Genomic DNA, 21881 nt, shown 5'->3' with positions numbered 1-21881 from the left:
TCTAATTAGTGGCATTTTTAAAATGTCACTATTACTAATATTTAGTGACATTTTATATTTTAGTGGCATCTTTATAAAATGTAAGCTATGCTAATGTGACTAAAAATTCAAATGTCACTAATTAGTTTTCTAGTCACATTTGAAAATGTCACCTAAATATGAATTGTGGCAATTTCAAATGTCACCATAATATTTATTATTTATATATTTAATGTTTAAAAAATAATATAGTGACATTTTGAAAATGTAAAAAATTATACTAGTGACATTTTTCTAAAAGGCACTAAAAATTATATATAATAATGTATTATTTATTTTTAATTAAAATAATAGAATTTTTTTATATATATAAATCATCGTAATTTTCTAATTTTTACTCATCTTTTTATTCTTTATTTAATTTATATATGTATTAAAAAAAAAACTCTAAACATAAAAGTCAATAATATATAAAAAAACTCTAAACATAAAATAAAAGGGTAATAAATATAATTTTATATTAACATTCTTAAACTAAAATAAGTTTGTTACATAAATATTTCAACAATATAAAAATATAATACATAATAATTTTGTATTCTTACAACAAACATGAACAATAATAATAAAAATTGTATACAAACTATCTATACAACATTAATAAAAATAAAAAAATATTTACAATTGAGTCTATTTTTCTATGTTAGTAAAGTCACATCATTGAATCATGAAGTTATTTATCAGATTTTCGTGAAACCTGCATAATTTTTAGCACAATAAATAACAAATAAATAATCATCCATATACATATATAATGAAAACTTTAAATATGTATTTAATTGTTACCAGAAATGTTGTTGGCCATGCAATAGATGCTCCAACAACTTCACCAATTGTCTTGCATTGTCCATATGGTCTAATTAATTTCTCGTCGGGGTTGATACAAACTTGAACAACAACTTCAGAATAATGATCTCTGAGCTCTTTTCCTCCAACTTCTTTTGATGAATCTTTACTAACAACTAGACCAATAGCAATTGTTTCAGGATCAGCAGTAATACTCTTAAGATTAACCATTTCACCAACCTACACAATAAATTATGACATAAAAATACACAAAAATTAATAAATTCATTAATAAAAAAAATTAATATTTAAGTAATAACTAAACTATATTATAATAATAATATTTACCTCAACAATTGGAATATCATATGCTGAAGATGAAAACCACAACTGACGTCGAGATTTCTTGTTATGTGACATACAAGGCTTTTTGGCCTACATATATAACAACATATGAGTAACATAATTTATTGGTTAATAATTTTTTTGAATCATTTGAAAAATTAAAACGTAACCAGTTGTGAAGAAGTGGCATTGTCATTGTAATTAAGAGCCTGCACATAATCTGTTCAGTTTTAAGTATTGAAAAATATGGAATAATAATAAAAACTAAAGAGATTTTATTAAAAAAAAAAAGAGAGAGATTAAAGCTCTAACCATGTCAGGTATAATAGATGTGTCATTTGCATTGTAATTTTGCTTGTTGGCTTGAACTTGAGATCTTAATTCTTTCAATTCAGCTTCTAGAGTTTGTATATACTTCTTTTGGTTTCCTTTCTTGGTGGATTTGTTTTCCCATACGTCAGATGGGCAAACACCAAAACCGTACATACGGACTGATCCGTATTTTTCTTTACCCATTACTTCAGAGAAAGTGTCATTCATACCCTTTTCCTTTGATACATCTTCATTCAACTCTTGTTTCTCTTGTAATTGTACCTATCATTAATATAAATTAAGAAGTAATAAAACAACAAGCTAGGCATAAATTAAAAAATATTCGATCATACCATTACTTCTTTCGTTGTATCAGTTACACTCTTATCTTTTTTTGTATAGCAGACGTTAAATATAGCAGCACGTGTTGGTGTACTTCCACCATTCTCTTTCTACAAATGAATATTTAGTTGTAATTAAATATTAATCAAAGTATGCATACTTACGAAGCAATGTTCAATCTATATGCTCAAATAATTTTGTAGTTTACCTGCGCTGCTCTCTAATTTGTGCAAAACTTTTTGTGCCAGTTGTATGGCTGTATTTCTTTTGACCACGACTAGCTTTGTTTGTAGCACTTATTTTCTAAAACAAAATATAAAATTGCATTTAATAAATATTAAATTAGTGAAATATGAAAAAAAAAATAATATACTCAATTAAATATTAAAAGAAAAAATACCTTGGCATCGTATGTTGCCCAATATTTTATTAATTCCTCCCATTGCCCAGCATATACTCTTTTGTCCTTATATTTTTTTTGCTCCTCAAAAGATAAAGTTTCCGAATAATAAGTTCTCTTAAGATAAGCTTTCCAATTTTTAAGTTCCTTACCACAAGACCGCATAGTCCAATTTTCTGCCAGAGGAGGAATATTAAATTTTTCCTAGAAATTTTAAAGCATGCATTAGCAATCTTAAATATACTAAATAGAAATTTCAAAATTAATTTAACTACTGATCTAAAATGCTAAAAAAATCATTTGAAAAAACAATAATTTTTTACCTGTATGATTTTCCACATTCTATCTTTGTCAGGTACCTTATGCCAACTTTTGTAGTTAATTGGAGCATTTTTTCCATCTCGTACTAATGTCCCAATAAAATTTGTAAGCTTACTTGCGTTTTTATCATGTGGTTGTCCAAATTCATTACATGTGATTTGCATCTTTGTACCATTATGATTACCCCAAATGTCACGCATTTGTGTTGGACTTCTACCATTCTTTTTACCATTATTATTTGTCAACAAATCTGTAAGCCTAGAAATTATAGTAATCCAAATCCAGATAGAGAAGGGCTGCCTATTTTCCAAACGACGGGTCGAAATTTGGAAAAAATAGTTTCTGAGACTTTAGACGAGGATACCAAAACTAAGGCACATCGATATGTATTATTTAATTGTAATGTCGTAGACTCATTTATTGAGTAAGTATTATTTATTATATCTCTAATAATAAAAAATATTGAAGCATTAAGTAAGCATGTCTAATGCTTATTAATTTTGTAGGGATCATCGCAATATCATTGCACAACAAAATCCTCGTCAAAGAGTAATGACCTTAGATCGGATTCATAGTGAGATATTTCCTTCCTGGTTTGCACAAAAGGTAAGGTTATTTTCAATTCTTAATTTTTTGTATTAACTTAAGGAGTTCACAAACATATTGAGTGTAGTAATTTATTTATTACAATTTTTTTTTTTTGTCAAATTAGGCAGAAGAATTATATGATAATCAAGATAATCGACTTTCTGAAAATCTATATTATCTGGCTAAAGGACCAAACAATATTTTCAATCGATTTAAAAGATATTTAATAAATGGTTTTCGGTTTCATATAAAAAAATCGAAGAGAAATTAAAAACTCAAAATAGTGGAGTTATTGTGACTGCCAAGACTCAAAGTTTTTCAAGTAGTAGGGATCCGAATCCTATTTTTGGAGATGTTACATTTTTTGGGATATTAACAGATATTATCGAACTAGATTATTGTTCAGGGAATCGTGTTGTGTTATTTAAGTGTGATTGGATTTCGAGTAGTGGTATTAAAAAAGAGAAAGATTGCACAAGAGTCAACCTTACAAAATTGATGCGTGAAGATGAGCCATTTATACTAGCTTCTCAAGCAGAACAAGTAATGTATGTGGAAGATCTCAAACACGAAGGATGGCATGTTGCTTTAAAAATAAATCCTAGAGATTATTATAATATGAGCGTGCAATCACATAACGAGAATGTGGAGTCTTATTCGCAAACTGAAGTTTGCGGTACATCTCTCGATGTTGACAGTGAAGATATTAGTTTGGTTAGGAAAGATATGCCAGATATAACTGTTGATACATCCGTGTTATGGAGATCAATTTTATTTATTTAAAAACTTTTATTATGATACAATATTTATATTTATTAAGTTATTTTTCATCTACGTCTACAAAATTAATTAAATTTAAACTTTTTTCTTTATAAATTAGTATAATAATATAATTTCAAAAAATAAATTAAAATTAAAAATTCCACTAATTTTTTTTACTAGTAACACTTTTGAAATGTCACTAAAAGTACTTAATTAGATGGCACTTCAAAATGTCACTAAATCTAATATTTGGTGTCATTTTTATAAATGCCACTATTAATTTATTCTTGTTACATTTTTTAAAATGTTACACTAAATTTAAATATTGACAATTAATGACACTTTTTACAAAATGTCACTAAAATATATCAATAGTTACACTTTAAAAAAAATGTCATTAATTAAAATGTCATTTATTCTCATTATAGTTACATTTTTTAACAAATGTCATTAAAATATCATAAAAATGTCACTAAACCTGATTTTTGGTGTAGTGTGGTACTTATTACACCACTTATCCCTTTAACTACACTACAAACAACTCATCTTTTTATATGATCATTAATACTAACTGTTATCACTCTTACTCCTCCTACCAATCTTATTACTGCTACAACAATGGACGTTAAACTAACAACAACAGCAACAATGGACGGTAACCTGTAAAATATATTTTTTTCTATAATTACTTTATTTTTTTATTTTTATTTTTTTAAAAAATATATTTTTCTAACTCTTATATCAATTTATTGTAATAGATTAATGAGTTGCTAGAACTAAAAGATGTTGAACTTACTAAAATGATTGAGTGTGAAACTCAATTAATATTCGTGAAAATCTTCAATATAGTCATCATTGTTGAGTGGTTTCTATTTACTTTTTTAATTTTAAACTATTTTCAATGAAATGTAGATATGAACTTGTTAATGTTATAATTCAATGCATTATATATATTAGTAATATTTATATTGAGTGTTTTTAATATTGTTAGAAAAATTTGGTATGAGAGTATTGTTTGGAATACTCTTTATACTAAAATTGAGCAATTATTTTGTGACTCAACTATTATAATCATTATGTATGAACTTATGCTCACTTAAGTGTATAAGATGCATAATGTTACTACCAAAAGATATTTTAAATTTGTTTATGGAAGAATTTATTGTCTTATTATATTCTTCATTTTTGGAGGAATTATTCACTTACCAAAGTTTGAGGATTTTATTTTATGTTTGTGAGAATGTACAAATTTATTATTATGTTATTTGAATAATATAAACTCTTATGTACATATCTAACATAATTTTTTTCCTTTTTTGCATAGGAGAAAGTGACTCATTTACTTGGTTGACTTTGATACAAGTTTGTTTTTTTATTCTGTTTTTTTTTTTTTTTTTTTTTGTGTGTTCTTTTGGTTGGGAGTTACTTATCTGTTTGGTTTATTGTTTTGTAAGAATTTATTAATGAGTAATTTGCGGCATAAATACCTAAGTTTTATGCCGAGTAGCAGATAAATACTTAAGTCGTATTTTTGGCGGTAAAAATACCTTCCGTCACTAGTGTGGAACTTCCGTAGGTACCTGGCCGTTATGTGCCATGTTAGTGTCCACGTGTCACTATGTGATTAGTCCAGATCATTTAATTTTTAAGTTTTATTTGTAAATCAATTTAAAAATTAAAAATAAAATAAAAATAGTTTAAAATCAAAATAAAGTAATAAATATTTAATATATATATATTTTAATTAAATTAAAATAAATAAATCATTAATTAAAACCCAAAACCTAAAACTAACAAATAAACACAAAAAAAATTGAATCATTCCCTTTCATAGTCCTCTTCTTCTTCCTGCCCTTCTTCTTCTATGTGAAGAGTTGTTTAATGATATTATATTTGTTTGGGTAAAGGGGGTACGTTCTCCCTTGATCATGGGGTTCATCGTCTTCTTTGCATAGAGAAAATTGAAAGGTCATTCCCCTACATCTCTATCCCATTTCTCTATCAAAAACCCTAATTTATTTTCCCCATTTTGCTTCAGGTCTTCTTCTTCTCCTTCTTCTTATTCTGTTTTGAAAGAATGTGATGTTTTTAATCTAAAAAGTTGTGGTTTTGATGAGAGTTTGGCTTTGATTTTACAGTCCCTTGAAAGGAGTGTTTTTTTTTTTAACAGGAACTTTTGTAGAGGAAAAAGATGTTAGCCTCTAAAACTGAGGAGAGTGTTCGAGTTGGGGGCAGTTCCATTTTGCAGCCTCAATACACGCGTGAAAGTTCGACTATGGTTCTCCCTGCTCAGAGTCGGACGGAGCAACTCCGGCCGTCTATGGCTCCAACGGACTTCACCATCTTGAAAACTATTAGATCTGTATCTCCCACGCTCTTTTCTCTCTCCCTGCGGTATCCTTCTCTCTGTTTTACTCTATGCGAAGTGTGAGGGAGATATGGGTGAGTTCGACAGAATACTTGGCTTGGCGGAGATCTGGTCATCGACGTGACCATTATGGTTTGATTTTTTTTACTGGATGTATTACAGGTTTCTTTGTTCATCATTAAGGATTTTTTAGGAATGTTTGTATTATTTTTTCTGGGTTTTTTTTTATTATTATTCAAGTTTTTCTGGGTTTTCTTGGTGGTCCGATTTTTGTTGTCAATTTGATTTTGCTAGATAGATGTTGGTGAGTGATGAGGTTTTCGACAACATTTGATGTTGCTATAGGTTTAAATGGTATCTGAGTAAAAAAAAAAATTGGGGAAGAACAATGGATGAATTTGAATTGGAATTAAAAATTATCTGGGTTCGGGAGCAATGGATGAACATGAATGAATATATTAAATGTATTTAATTTTATTTTAAGTATGTCATTTAGTTTTTTTTTTAAAAAATAAATTATGTTTAATTGTAATATAATTTTTACTTTTTTTTAATGATATTTTTAATTTTAAAATACTTTTTAAATATTTAAATTAATTTTTTAAATAAAATATATAAATTAAATGACGTGGACTAATCAAAGAATAACACGTGGACATTAACCTGACACATAACGGCCAGGTACCTACGGAAGTTCCACACTAGTGACGGAAGGTATTTTTACCGCCAAAAATACGACTTAGGTATTTATCTGCTACTCGGCATAAAACTTAGGTATTTATGCCGCAAATTACTCTTTATTAATTATTTTTCTTAATTATTATTTTAGTTTATTTAATAAAGAATTTATTAATGATTTTGTAAGAAAAACAATTAATAAGTTCTTAATTAAATAAATTAAAATAATAATTAAAAAAATTAATAAGTTCTTACAAAACAAGCCAAGCCAAGGGTAAGTACATCCCATTAAAAAACACACAAAATAAACAAAAAAACTTGTATCAAAATTACCCCAAGCGAATGAATTTCTCCTCTTCAAAAGTTAAAAAATATATACGTTAAATATATATAAGAGTTTATATTATTGTAATACTATATAATAAATTTATACTTTTTCATATATATTGAATAAAATTCTCAATTTTCCATTAAATTATTGCTACAATAATTCCTCCAAAAATAATGAAGGTAAAAAAAAAATTCTTCTATAAACAAATTTAAAATATTTTTTCTTAATATTACGCATCTTACGCACATTGGATGAGCATAACTTCAACAATAATGATTACAACAGTAAGATCACAAAATAATTGCTTAATTTTAATACGAAGAGTATTCCAATTTCTCTAACAACACTAAAACACTCAAATATAGATATTACTATAATATAATGTATTGAATAATGACATTAACAAGACCATATCTACATTCTATTGAGAATGGTTTAAAATTAAGAAGAGTAAATAGAAATTCTTCAATAATCATGACGATTTTGAAGATTTTCGCGAATTGAGTTTCACACTCCTTCATTTTAGTAAATTCAACATCTTCTAGTTTTAGTAACTCATTAATAACCTATCACAATAAATTAATATAAGAGTTAATAAAATGTACTTTTTAAAAAATAAAAATAAAAATAATAAAGTGATTATAGAAAATATATATTTTACGAGTTTACCCTCTATTATTGTTGTTGTTAGTTCATTCTCTATCGTTGTAGCAGTAATAAGATTGGTGGGAGGAGTTAAGGTGATCGCAGTTGGTGTTAGTGATAATATAGAAAGAGTTATTTGTGGTGTGGTTGGAGTGATATAAGTAGTGTCATAAAAAAGAAACACAAATTAAATAGAGTTTGAAAACCTCTTCATCTCTACTACTCTGGTTAATTAGTTATCCTATCATGAAAGTCTATATTATTGTATATTAATTAATTAGTTATTTAGAATATTTACTCTTTAAATTATGATTTGTAATTTGTGTCTTTAAATTTTATAGTCATTTAATTAAAAAGTCACATCATTGAAAAAAAAAATTAACAAAATAGTTTCTAGAGGAAATTCTAAATAATCTAAGTAATTTATAAATATATTTTAGTAGTGATTGTATAATACACTTGCATTATGTATAATACTATATAATTTTTTTTTTATTAAATGGGCTATATATATACGAATAACTAGCTAGCTACACATTATTTGGATTATGAGCTATATAAGGCTCTTAGTACACATTTATATATGTGATCATCTTTACCTCTGCTTTTTTTTTTGTCACTTCAAATTTTACTGTCCAATTTTACAACTTCACCTATACCTAGGTACCATATATTAATACTAGTTAGAGATATACAAATATCTATTCTATATAAAATATGGCTATATAATAGAATTTTTTTTTTTTACTAGAAAGTATTAACTTTATTAACTAACAAATTCAGTTACCAAACAAGGTAACAAATCACTAGGAACAGACTCCATATTGAAGGTACAGGATACAAAATAACTGATCTAGCAAAGCTATGGGCCACTATATTAACAGATCGTTTAATAAAAATAACCTCAACGGTACATAACCCAGCAAGCAAATTTTTACACCAAAATCCACCTAAAGTGTTTTTTTTTTTAAAAAATAAAAATAAATAAAAAATTATTAAATGTCAGCATCGTTAGTTAAATTTAAATATAATTAATCCACCTAAAGTGTTGCAATTAATAATAAATTTGTTCCTATTGTTTATTTTTTTATTAAAAATTATTTTTATATTTTGATATTTAGAATTTTTTTTTGAATATATTTTGTTTTTGTTTTGATATTTAGAATTAGTTAAATTTTAAATATTATTTTAAATTAAATTTGAATGTTTTGATAGTTTAAGCATACGAGCATTTTCATTAATTAATTTAGGACGGATAATAATTTTTTTTAAAAAACTATTACAAAGTATAATAGTAAATTTTGTTTTTATTTAAATCTGTTTTCAAATTTTAATGATTATCACTACATTGAATATTATTAATTTTAAAATTATGATATTAAAAAAACTAAAAACTAAAATAAAATTAATATACGTCATTTGACACGTAAAGATGTATTTAGTATCTTTATATATTAAAAGTGCCTATCTAACGGCAATTCTTGGTTTAACGATTCTATTTTTTTTTTTTAACGACAAAGACTATTTTTTTTATTTTTTAAACGGATGTTTTCTAACGCCGTTAAGCTATTAACAAATTTAAAAAACCAATCGATCCTTCCATTTCAAACCAATCGACTTCACTCTCCCAATCCCAATCTACGACTCTAAGGTGAGTTCGGAGGTCATAAGAATTTTTCCCTTTTTTTCCTCGGTTGGAGTCGACTTTATGGTGAGAGCTTGGTCAGAGGCCCAATCCCAATCGGAGGTCAATCGGAAAAAAGGTTATAAGAAAACTCCTCCATTTTAAATCGCTATACTGAACGACTCTTCCAAATCACCGACTCCTCCATTTCACTTTCCCAATCCCAATCGGAGGTCATTCGATTTTAATCCCTCGGTTGGAGTCGACGATTGAAGGCATAAAGAACGTTTTGGGTTCTTAATCGCTACTTTCCAATCGAAAATTGGGAGTTCAGTCGGACGCCGCCACTACTAGCCCCAAGGGTCGTAGATCTGACTCCAGATTTCTTCATTGGTATATTCGACATGAGAATCGGTTAGTATCTCCACGCCCAAAATATGGATTTCAGACCCAACCCAGTTCACCGTGTTAACCTGTGATATTATGCACCTATTCATTGAATTTCCAATTTCCAATTTCAACTGAACCAGACAAGTAGTAAATCTCCCTCTCATTTTTAAGACTTCTATGATTCCATCTGTCAATGTTTTTAATATTGCCAAATATTACTTTTTTTTTTATTTATTCTCTTATCTATTTTTTATTTTAGGCAGCTGTTATAAAACAAAGATCTTGGATGGTTTTGATGTGCAGAGAACCTTTGGCTTGAGTGACACACTGAAGAAGTCCACCATTCATATTTCTTGTGCAGTGGTAATGTAAGTGAATATTATTTTTTTTATTTGATGTTAAGTGATTATTACTTGTATTGCACTTTTTCTGAACCTGGTTCAACCTACAATTCCAACAGCTGGAGAGACCAACTGCATATGATTATTTATTGAATCAATTTCAATTTCAAGTTTTTCTTTAAGAGACATACAAACATACAGGCAGCTCCCAATGGTTTATTTGGGCTTGGAATGGAGAAGATATCAGTACCTAGAATTTTATCGAGGGAAGACTTTATAGCAAATTCTTTTTCTTGCATCTCTTTTATATTATTTATAATGTGTGGCTTAATGCTCTAGGCTTGTGCCCGATAAGAATTTAAATTCTGCTTGGTGATTGGACTAATGGGATACTGTGTAGCTTTGGAATGCCTTTAATAATATATATATATAAATATTACATACTTACATTAGTTGTTGATTGTTGAATGTCCTTGTCTGAATTGTCTTGTTTATGGAGTGTTTTATACACACTTGATAGTCAGAATATGAACAATTTGAATAGGTGATATAGTTTGTATTGTTATTTTTATTTAATACACAATTCAAATATATGGTTATGGTTTTGGTTCCTTAACATTTAATTCTTGCAGCAAAATGATTAGCGGTTTTGATATGGCACCTCCTGCATCTGCAATGTTAGTTACTGCAGTAGCTTGTTTGGGATGATTATTATTATGTCAAGAATCCAAACATAAACATGTGACTCACCATGACACATGTAAATCCATTTAATAAATGCTTAAGTGTGCTTTTTAATCGCTATTTAAAATGTTTAAAGTGAGTTATGCTTGTATCGTGCTGACATGACACTACCTTTTTACTTAAATGTATCATGTGTCACTTTCGAGTTAAATGTATGTCTCATCATTACTTATGTTCATGTTGCATGTGTCGAATGTTGGTTTGTCATTTGAATGTGTTCTATTTAAAAAAATTGTGTGACATAATTTCAAATAGTGAAAGTGTTTGGTAAAGATCAAATATAGAATGTGTAAATGGATGCTTATTCCTGTGGTTGAGAAACTAACAAATTATTATCCATAAATATGACACAATTATGATGATGACTTTAGAATCAGAACCGGGTGTTGTCATTTTTTATGAAGATGGGAAACCTGAAGAGAGAGTTTCGTTAACCTTGGAATGCCTTCCACAGTATGGTCCTGCTAAATATTGGAATGGGGATACAAATCAAACTTTCCGCTATTGGAAGATACGTGACTATGCTCATGCTTATCGCTCAAGGATTAGAACACCATCTACAGTGAGTTGGTGTTACTTCGCTAAAAGAATGTATCATTATTTATATTGCTACTGAATTCCAATATCACATGCTTTTAGGTTACATGCATGTAATCTCGGTTCTTGAGGAGTTTAGCAGCAAGAAACCAGCAATTCCTATGTTGATTTCATTTGATGTAGAGGAAGTCAGGAAGCAAGCTGCAGCATTGACAAAAAGATTTGAGGAAGGTATTTTGGATCATATTATTTTTGCTTGAAAAATTTCTGTCTCTACTTCAGTTGCATCTCCCGAAAAACATTTTGAGTCATATTTGATTTGATTGAGGCCAAGGATTTTTACCAACAGAGGTGTATAGACAAATCTTAAAAGGGAAACAAAATCCAATTATAGTAACCTATGCCTAAAGCAATTAGTAAAAACTTTTGTCATGGCTCAATTTTATTTTTCTTTTTTCAATGTCTCGCCAAAGATTTGGTTGGCTAAATTCATTAATAAGTTAAGAGACACCTTTTGATTTTTGTTGTGCAGGCAATCCATTATCTATCTAGGATGGAATTTTTATGCCAGTTAAGGATGATATAGACTGTTATCCTCATCCATCAAATGGTATTACTCTCTCCCATTTGGCTTTCTGATGATTTTACTTCTTTCACTCTTTAATAACAGACAGGTGGATCAACATGGATGCACGAGGGTCGCCCTGTCAAGAAGGATGCAGTTAGTGTTTCAAAACTATGTAGATGCGGTGTAAGATTAATCTTCTGCTCCAATTCAAATAAATCTTCTTATGACGCCTTACAAAATGGGAAAGTTCAATCTTTCTCATAGGTGACCATCTTTCTTCTTTGATTAGTAGGAATCTCATATGGGTCTTGTTCAATGTTTTTATTTTCCGTCTCCTGATTAATTTTATATTGATTGTTTCTTTTTTTTTTTTTCAAAAAAAAAAGTTAATTTGTGTAAATTGAAATAATAATAATAGTAGTAATAATAAACAGTTATATTACAATTTTTTTAAGTAAAGAATACCACTGAGTAACCATTGATTTTTATAATATATACTCATTAAAATATAATATTATACAGCTAAGAAGTACAACATCTCAAACACTAAACTCAAAGTAGACATGCCAATTCATCAGTCCAAATGTATACATTAGCAAAGAAAACTAATAAAAGACAGTATCACTACACAAAACCATGGTTTAAAATGTTATACCTTTTCCATTATAGATAGTCTCTTTAAAGAAGGAGAAATCCACAGTAGAGCATCTCTCAAGTCTGATTCCCTCTCTACTTTACATGTAGTGAAAACTCTAAGATGCTCCCAATTAACTAAAGGAGAACGACATATTTTCTTCTTTTTTTCTGGGAATATGCTCCCAATAAACAGTTATATTACAATTCAATTTCTAAAGTCATATTAGATGTCGTGATGGCATCTGATCTTTGACTCTGGTAGGAAGTAAAGGAGATATACGTTGATACATTTTCTGCTGTTAATAGTCAATATGACTTTTCTTCAATTTTCTTTATTTGTTTCAATTGCTTTTTCCTTACTGTACATAATTTTTTACCTGTATAACCTTTGATAGAGCATTGGCTTCTTTTTCTATTTGGGAATCCAAAGCTTATTTGTACAATAATCATGGATTTGGGTTTTCTTTAATAATCTCTATTTATATAATACCAATTCGAAACTCTTAATGGGGTTATAGTGATTCAAATCTCATCTTCTCAAAATTAGTTCTCTTACAAAAAGTTAGATTTGCACGGGAATTAGGTAGAAACATAAGGTTTTGTTTACTTGTGAATTGTTTATGTTTTCTAGGTACAATGGAAAGTAATGGGTCGAAATTCCAAAAGGCAAAGATCCCTTGATCTGTTCGTCGATTGGTTGTAGTTTGCCAGAACCCAGAATATTGATAATTGAATAATTTGAATTACTTGGGCATTTATAACCGTGATTAAGAGCTGTGCTCAAAATTATACATAAATTCATCACAGAACTGTGCTATGAATTGTGTAGGGAGATGTATTGGCCACTTATTTATTACAGAATAATTGATTTGCTTGATTGTGATATCATACGATAAAATATGCCCCGAATTATAGGACTATGTTAGTTTATGTCCTCATTTTAAAAAAATATAGTAAATAACCCTAAATCATAAGACTATGTTAGTAAATGTTCTCATTTCAAAATTATTAATTTTTTTTTTTATTTTTGAAGCAAATTATTTAAACATTATGGTATATCTATATTAATTTTGTTAATTTTTTTTTTATTTAAAAGTTAATTTTTTATTTTTTAAAAAATAAATATGTAAAATTTATACATTTTCATAAATAGAAATATATTAAAACTTATTACTAATTATTTTTACATAAACATAAGTTGTTTGTCCAAAAAACTACGGAGCGATTATCAGCCAAAAAATAGAGAATTCAGTTGTATGTAGATGTAACACGAACAAAGAGTTCAAAGTACAACCAGTTCACCATTCAAGCAGCTGAACTAATGGAAGATTAGTCAGAAGTTTCACTATACTCGTTTTAGTTTTTCTAATAATATTCCATATATTAAGACTTTTTTTAATACTTTTTTCCTTCTATTTTAAGATCGCACATTCACTTTAATTTTTATTACATAATGTTTGCTTTAAAATCTGCAAAACTTATGACTTGTTCCTCCAAATTTTCTATAAGTAAATAATAAGTATTATATAGTTATGACATATATATACCCAAATTTATTTGAATAACCAATTATAATAGCACAAATATTACTTTAATAAAACAAATCATTCGTATGATCATACCTTCATACACAATCTAAATAAGAAAAAATAAAAAAAAAAACTTAAACTTCACCTAAAACTAATATTTACGTGCCTCGGCACGTAATTCATACCTAGTATATATACATATATTTACTCAGCTAGTACTATTCATCCATCATATCACGAATATAAAATAACAATTGTAATTAACTTATTTGCATGTTAATTTGCATATAAAAAATTACAAGAATGATTCAAAATCATATATATATATATTGACATTTATTGTATGAAAAACAAATTAGAGTATAATTACACAGACAAATATGAGAAATAAATCCAATTACAAACGTGACCTTCACTACAACAATAGTAGGATAAGCTTATACTCTCTCTCCTATATATATAATAGAGAGTGGCTTTACTTTTTCTCCAAAAGAAAAAAATAATCTCTGAAAACCCTAAAGAAACGAAAGAAAGAAAGAAAGAAAGCTTAAGCATATTCTCCAATGGCGAAGTCATCATCATCAGACTCCAAAGTTATTCCAATGGATGAGGAGTCATCAGAGGACTCACAGTATCCACCAAAGTCAATTTTGGTTTATCTTGTGGTAATGTTAATGATGGCTCTTTACCTGAACCTGGTGACCGTGCCCCGCGTTGCAGAAGAAGCAGCCAAACGGCGCCATAGTAGTGCTGCTCTTGCTCCTCTTGCCTCTGCTGCTTCGACCATCTCACCACCCTCATTTCTCTCTGCTCTGATCTTCATCGCTCTCTTCTTCGGATTTTAGGTTTCCATTTTAGGGATTTTAGGGTTTTCAATGTTACTGTTAAATCAAAATGATTAATGAAATTGCATGTTATCTTTGTTTAGTGATGATCAGATTGGATTATTAAGATTATTAAACAATATAATTAATTTCACTAAGATATATATATATAATATATATTCTTGAATAGCTTTATAAAAAAATACAGTTCTTGATATAATCAAAAAACCACATCATAATAGGCTTGAATTATAGTTTAATATATACATAATGCCATAATTATATACATATATTTATATATATCAGATTCAAAATTGTTTTACCCCCATGTGATCACCTTCATTCTGTCTTTTTTTATTTTATTTTTTTTACTGTCCAATTTTACAACTTCACCTCTACTTATATATATTAACTCTAGTTAGAGATACACAAATATATATATCTATATCTATATATATGTGTGTGTATGGTCATTGGTCTTCTCTCTAATTAATTTCTAATAACCCAATTATTTATGATCATCTTTTACAAAGACTTTATTTTTGTTTTGAATCTTTTGTAGTGAGGATGAGTAGTTTGCATATAAAAATTACAAGAATGATTCAAATCAGATATTGATATTTGAGTTATATTAGCAATATATTGATTGGAACATATATGCATACATAAAAGGAATAATACATTATTATGTTATGTCAATGATTTGAAGAAGCTTAATTAGTACATACATAGCTAAATAAAACCAAAGGAATTGAGGTTGTTATGATTGTATTTATTATATGTATGTATATACATAACAATAGCAATAACATGTTGAAGCAACGATAATAAGAGCACTTTCAGAAAAGCAATTTGTAAGCCAAGGATAGATATGGTAAAAAGAGCATAAAAGAAAGATTAAAAAGTAGTTGCCTTAAATAAATTAAAAAATAAAACAAATAAAATTCATTACTCCTTTGGTTTGTAACTAGTTAGTTTAGTTTCATTTATTCATTTATTGCTTTCTAATACACAACACCTAATAAGAAATGTTAAAAGTTATTAGCTAGCACTTTTTTCGGTATCATATTATTATTGGTGCAATTAAGTATCAAGTATCATATAACTTAAGAAAATAGTTTTTAAAAAATATCGATAACCAATCGTAAAACGCTACCTATAAAAAAAATCTAAAGTTATGATATTTAATAAATTCAACATTTTCCCAGCCCAATGGTTTTAGCAATAAGATAATAAATTCTAAGAGTGAGAGAGATATGTTCATAATATGATCAAAGCCCTTATCTCATCACCATTATTATTATTTAACTTGTTTTGGATCAAATCAAACAAAACTCCCATAACAAATATTTGTATAAATAAATGTAGAGATTTTTTGATATCATTAATTAGGGTTTCTTTGTTGGATGTTAATTGATGATTATATGCTGATGTTTTCAATAAAGACAATTGATCAAAAAAGTTGTAATGTAATGTGATAGAGTAAGCTTATTATTACCTAATCAGATAAAAAGCTTTCATAGCTCAAAGGATGAAAGAGGTTTCATCAGTTACTTCTTTTGGTTTTTGGACAAGAACATATAAATTATTAACTAAAGAATGAAAAATGAGTTTATTACTTACCTACATATATAATTAATTTACTAATAAATCTCCATCTAATACATTATATTTATGCATGTATGCAAATTTGAAGAAGTTTGGACCCGTGATGTTCGAAGTAAGCTCGTAGTAGACCATGCCTGGAAATCGGTTAATCATGTTTGGGCCCCTGCTCGTATTTTCAAAAAGGTTGGTGCTACCAGGGTGGCTCTAATTAACTGAAATCGCTCCCAGTTCAGAAAGTTGGATGTGGTCATAAAAGAGCTTGAGCAGAAGCTCAATTGTATTCAGAGCCTCCCAGCTGGTTCACGGGACTGGAACCAAGAATGTGACATTCGTCGTGCTTTGAACGAATTTCGAGAAAGAAAAGCGATCTACTGGAAACAAAGAGCCAGAGTGTCTTGGCTCAAAGACGGGGATAAGTGCTCTAAGTTCTTCTTTCTCTCGGCGGCGATTAAAGGTAAAAGAAATGCTATAGAGAGTATCCTGAATAAAGATAATGTCTGGATTTCTGGACGAGGGGCAATTGGCCATGAATTCACTGAATATTTCAAGGGTATCTTCGCTGGATCTGATCTTGGTGTGGATTTCAACTTTGCTCACTTGTTTAAACAGAAAATCTCTCAGGAAGATTCGGACGCCCTTGTTAGGTGCCCTAGTTCTGAGGAAATTAAAAGAGCTCTATTTGCAATGCCTAACCATAAGGCCCCGGGCCCTGATGGAATGTCTGTGCTATTTTATAAACACTACTGGGAGTCTGTTGGAGCTGATTTCTGTGATGCGGTCTCTGATTTCTTTATTTCAGGGAATATGCATAGAGGCATTAATGCCACGAATGTTGTTCTTATCCCTAAGGTCCAAAACCCAACTCGAACCAACCATTTTAGACCCATCTCTCTGTGTAATGTGGTGTACAAAGTAATCTCCAAGATCATTGCGAACAGGATAAAGCCTTTACTTCCTTCCCTCATTTGTCCAACTCAAGCGGCCTTTGTCCCTGGTAGGAATATCCATGATAATAATGTTATTGTTCAAGAAATTATCCACTCGTTCAATAGAAAGAGAGGCAAGGAGGGTTTTTTCGCGATAAAAATTGACCTGGTTAAAGCTTATGATAAGTTAAGCTAGAGGTTTATTGATCATGTTTTGGAATGCTCTGGAACCCCACAGAAATTTCGCCTTTGGATCTTGCAGTGTATCTCAACTACCACCCTAAACATCTGTCTCAATGGGGGGCAGGTTGGGAGAATTAACCCTTCTTGTGGGCTTCGGCAAGGCGACCCCCTCTCCCCTTATCTATTTATTTGGGCTGCAGAAGTGCTTTCAAGATTATTTCATGATGCCCTTGACCAGGGGGTTATTCAGGGAATTAAACTCAGTAGGGGCGGTCCGGTTCTCTCTCATATTTTCTTTGCGGACGACCTAATTCTGGTTGGTCGAGCTAATTTATTAAAGGTGAATGGGTTCTGGAGATGTTTAGAGAATTTTTGTTCGTGGTCTGGCCAACAGGTGAATAAGCTCAAAACGTCTATTTTCTTTAGTAAAAACACCCCGCTAAGCTTACGGGGTGAAATCAAGGAGGCGTTGGGAATTGATTACCCTGAAGGATGCATTAAATATCTGGGGCTGCCCCTCTTTAGATCTACGTAGAAAGATGCTGATTTTAACTTCATTCTTGATAACCTCACGACAAAACTTCAGGGATGGAAAGCAAAAACCTTATCTAAAGCGGGTCGAGCCACTCTCATTAAGTCAGTAGGCTTGGCTATGCCTATGTATGCTATGCAAACCACGAAACTCTCTACCCGTATGGTAAATAAGATTGATGGCTTGGTCAGAGATTTTTGGTGGGGGTTTGAGAAAGGAAATCATGGGATTCATCTAAAGGCTTGGGATAAACTTTGTCTTCCTAAATCTCTGGGTGGTCTTGGTTTCCGGAAAACAAAAGAGATGAATCAGGCCTTTCTGGCTAAATGGGGTTGGAATATCCTCAATGGAAGCCAATCTCTGTGCTGTAGAGTTCTCATAGCCAAATATCTCAAAGGGAAGGACTTTCTTAGTTGCAGGTTCAAAGATTCTGATTCTTGGTTTTGGAAAAGTGTCGTCAAAGCAAATTCCATCTTGAAAAAAGGGGCTTGCAAGTTGGTAGCCAATGGTACGAATACTAAGATTTGGGAGGATCCCTGGATTCCACATCGTAAAGGCTTCTGTCCGAAACCGAGGGAGGATGCCTCTGCCAACTTTAACTGTGTGGCTGACCTTATGTTAAGTAACGGGCAATGGGACATCCAAAAACTCCGAGATACCTTTGATCGAGAAACGGTCTCGGACATTCTAAAAGGTGGCCATCCTTCCGGGATTGGTTCCGATAGATGGATTTGGACGTTAGAAAGCAAGGGTTGCTTCTCGTCTAGATCGGCTTTTCTGGTTCAAGCAATGGAAAGAGCTCCTCACTGTGAGGTTGCTCCGAAACTCTGGAATAAGTTATGGAATAGTAAAATTTTGGAGCGACACAAGGTTCTGTGGTGGTGTATCCTTTCCAGTGCTCTTCCTGTTAGAGCGGTGATTGGCAAGAGATTCCATATTGAGGACACTAGTTGCCCCTTATGTGGCGTGGGGGAGGAATCCTTTGAACATCTTTTCCTCTCCTGCGATGTGGCTTTTCATCTTTGGCGCTGCTCTCCCTGGGGAATTTTCCCTGTGAGTGACAGTGGCATCCGTGTTTGGGATTGGGTAAAGTTCATTTGGGATCTTCACAACAGAGGAATCCGAGCTGATGATGTTTTCTTATATGCCTCGATTGTTGTGGACACTATCTCGAGGGTGCGCAATGAAAAGGTCCATAATAACTGTTATCCTGACATAAAAAAATGTATTGATAATATTTGTACTTCTTATGCAGATTGTCATGATACTTTGCTTCCTAGTCCCACTCCAGATCTAAAGGAAGCTTGGTCCCCTCCTCCTCCGGATTGGATTAAGCTGAATTGTGATGTCAAGGTGGGATTCAATAGTATGTGTATTGCTGTTGTTGCAAGGAATCACTTAGGAAGAGTTGTTAGAGTTCAGACGGCTTGAGAAGATTTCTCGGAGGTTCTTTGTGGAGAAGCGGATGCCTGCTGTTTAGCTATTTCTGTAGCTGTAGAAATCGGATCCAAGTTTGTAATTGTGGAGAGTGACTCGAGGGTGGTTATCAATGCTCTCAATGGGATGGAGTCTCGTTGGAGCCTTGAAAACTATGTCTCATTTTGTACTAAGTCTTCTCCCTCTTTTATTAGTTGTAATTTTTCTTATGTTCGTAGAACTTGTAATTTCGCCGCTCATAATGTGGCTAGATGGGCGTTTGCTCATCATGTGTTTGGGTCTATCCCGATTTCCTATTTACCTGACAATATATTTTGTAACGACCATGAGGTCTAATCCTATTTGAATCTATGATATAAACGTTTTTATTTCAAAAAAATATATATATTTTTATATCTAAAATGTGGTTATTTAATATGAGGAGTATATTTAATTTTAATATTTTTCAACTTTATATTTATTCTTTTTAAATTATGTTAATTTATAAAATTTTAAAAATACACCTAACAAAAATTAAAATTAAAAATATAACTAAGTATACATAACAATAACCTAATATATATATATAAACATAAATTAATTAAGTGTGAGGGTGTAATTAATTAATTGTATATATACATGTATATCTTTGGAAATTTATGTAGGTAGACCGCTTTAAAAGTTCTTTTTAAGTAAAAAAAAAATATTTATATTTGCATTTAAAAAAATCAATTTACTTTTTTTTTTTATTAGGGAAATTTGATTTTCTATACTTAGAAAATCAAAAAATTTGATTTCTAAACCAATAATTTAAACCCTAAAAAAACTATACCTTTTTTTTCAAAACCCCAAAAATACCCCCAAACATCTCTCTCTCTCTCTATCTCGGCCGGTCCCAAGAATCCCACACCCCAGGTCCGATGGTCGGACCATGGGGTCCGACCATCGGACCTCTCTCTTCCCCTCTCTCTCTCAAATCGCAGGAAAAGAAAAAAAAAATTTCACAGACGGTCGGACCTTGGGGTCCGATGGAAGGTCCGACCATCGGACCTATTTCTTCCTCTCTCTCTCAAATCGCAGAAAAAAAAAATTAAAAGACGGTCGGACCTTGGGGTCCGATGGGTCCGATTGGTCGGACCCATCGGACCTCTGTCTTCTTCCCTCTCTCAAATCGCAGGAAAAAAAAAGTTTCAGAGGGTCGGACGGGTTGGGGTCGGACTGGGGTTGCTCTTTCGGGTTGGGGTTGGGGTCGGAGGGGTTGGGGTCGTGGTCGACGGGGGTGAGGGTGGTGATCGGCGTTGGGGTTGACGTGGGTGGGTGAGGGTGGGCGGTTGGGGTGAGATAGAGGGAGAGAGAGATGATGCAGAGAGAGAGAATATTGTGAGGGGGTATTTTTGGGGTTTTGAAAAAAAAGGTATAGTTTTTTTAGGGTTTAAATTATTGGTTTAGAAATCAAATGTTTTGATTTTCTAAGTATAGAAAATCAAATTTCCCTTTTATTATCACATTAGTTATTTAAAATATTTATAAATTTTTAAAAAATTCTGAATATATAATTTACAGTGCCGAATATAAAATTTATAAAGTTACTTACTACACGTATAATACTTACGAGTTTTCGACATTGTAAACTACTTATAATTTTTTAAAAATTTACAAATGATCCTAAATAGTTATAACATACACGATCATAAAAAAAAAACTAAAAGACTCTTTTAAATACCAAAAGAGACAATGGGTTAACCGAAAGACTTACCCTATATCTTTTAATCTACCCTTATCTTGATTAGCCTTAATTTGTTTATTACACATTATATATAATGGCTATTTAATTAGGATTTTTGTCACTCAAACTATGATATATGCATTATTCTGCCTTTGAACTTTTCAGCCGTTATAAATAGTCCTTAAATTATTCACAGTATTGTATATTGGTTAATCTGTCAAGTTTTGTTAAACATGATAAATAAATTGTTCATGACATAGCTGTTTAGCTAATTGTTACATCAACACCACGTGTATAATTTAACATTAAAAAGATAAAAATAATGCATTTTTAAAAGAATCATTAAATTAAAAATCAATCAATGTTTAATAAAATTACAT

At 30.4% G+C, this 21881-nt stretch overlaps 1 protein-coding gene across 1 annotated transcript; it reads right to left on the bottom strand.

The window, feature by feature from the left end:
- Positions 1 to 712: 712 nt before the first annotated feature.
- Positions 713 to 2745, bottom strand: LOC133031973 (uncharacterized). The gene is made up of 7 exons (XM_061105781.1): positions 2548 to 2745; positions 2225 to 2428; positions 1836 to 1934; positions 1483 to 1764; positions 1174 to 1260; positions 826 to 1065; positions 713 to 736 (listed from the first exon to the last, which is right to left on the bottom strand). The coding sequence occupies exons 1-7, from the start codon at positions 2743 to 2745 to the stop codon at positions 713 to 715; spliced, it is 1134 nt and encodes a 377-aa protein (XP_060961764.1).
- Between the last annotated feature and the right edge of the window lie 19136 nt (positions 2746 to 21881).

Source organism: Cannabis sativa, chromosome X, assembly GCF_029168945.1.
Source record: "Cannabis sativa cultivar Pink pepper isolate KNU-18-1 chromosome X, ASM2916894v1, whole genome shotgun sequence".
NCBI classification, from domain to species: domain Eukaryota; kingdom Viridiplantae; phylum Streptophyta; class Magnoliopsida; order Rosales; family Cannabaceae; genus Cannabis; species Cannabis sativa.
This window is presented reverse-complemented; position numbering and strand designations above follow the sequence as displayed.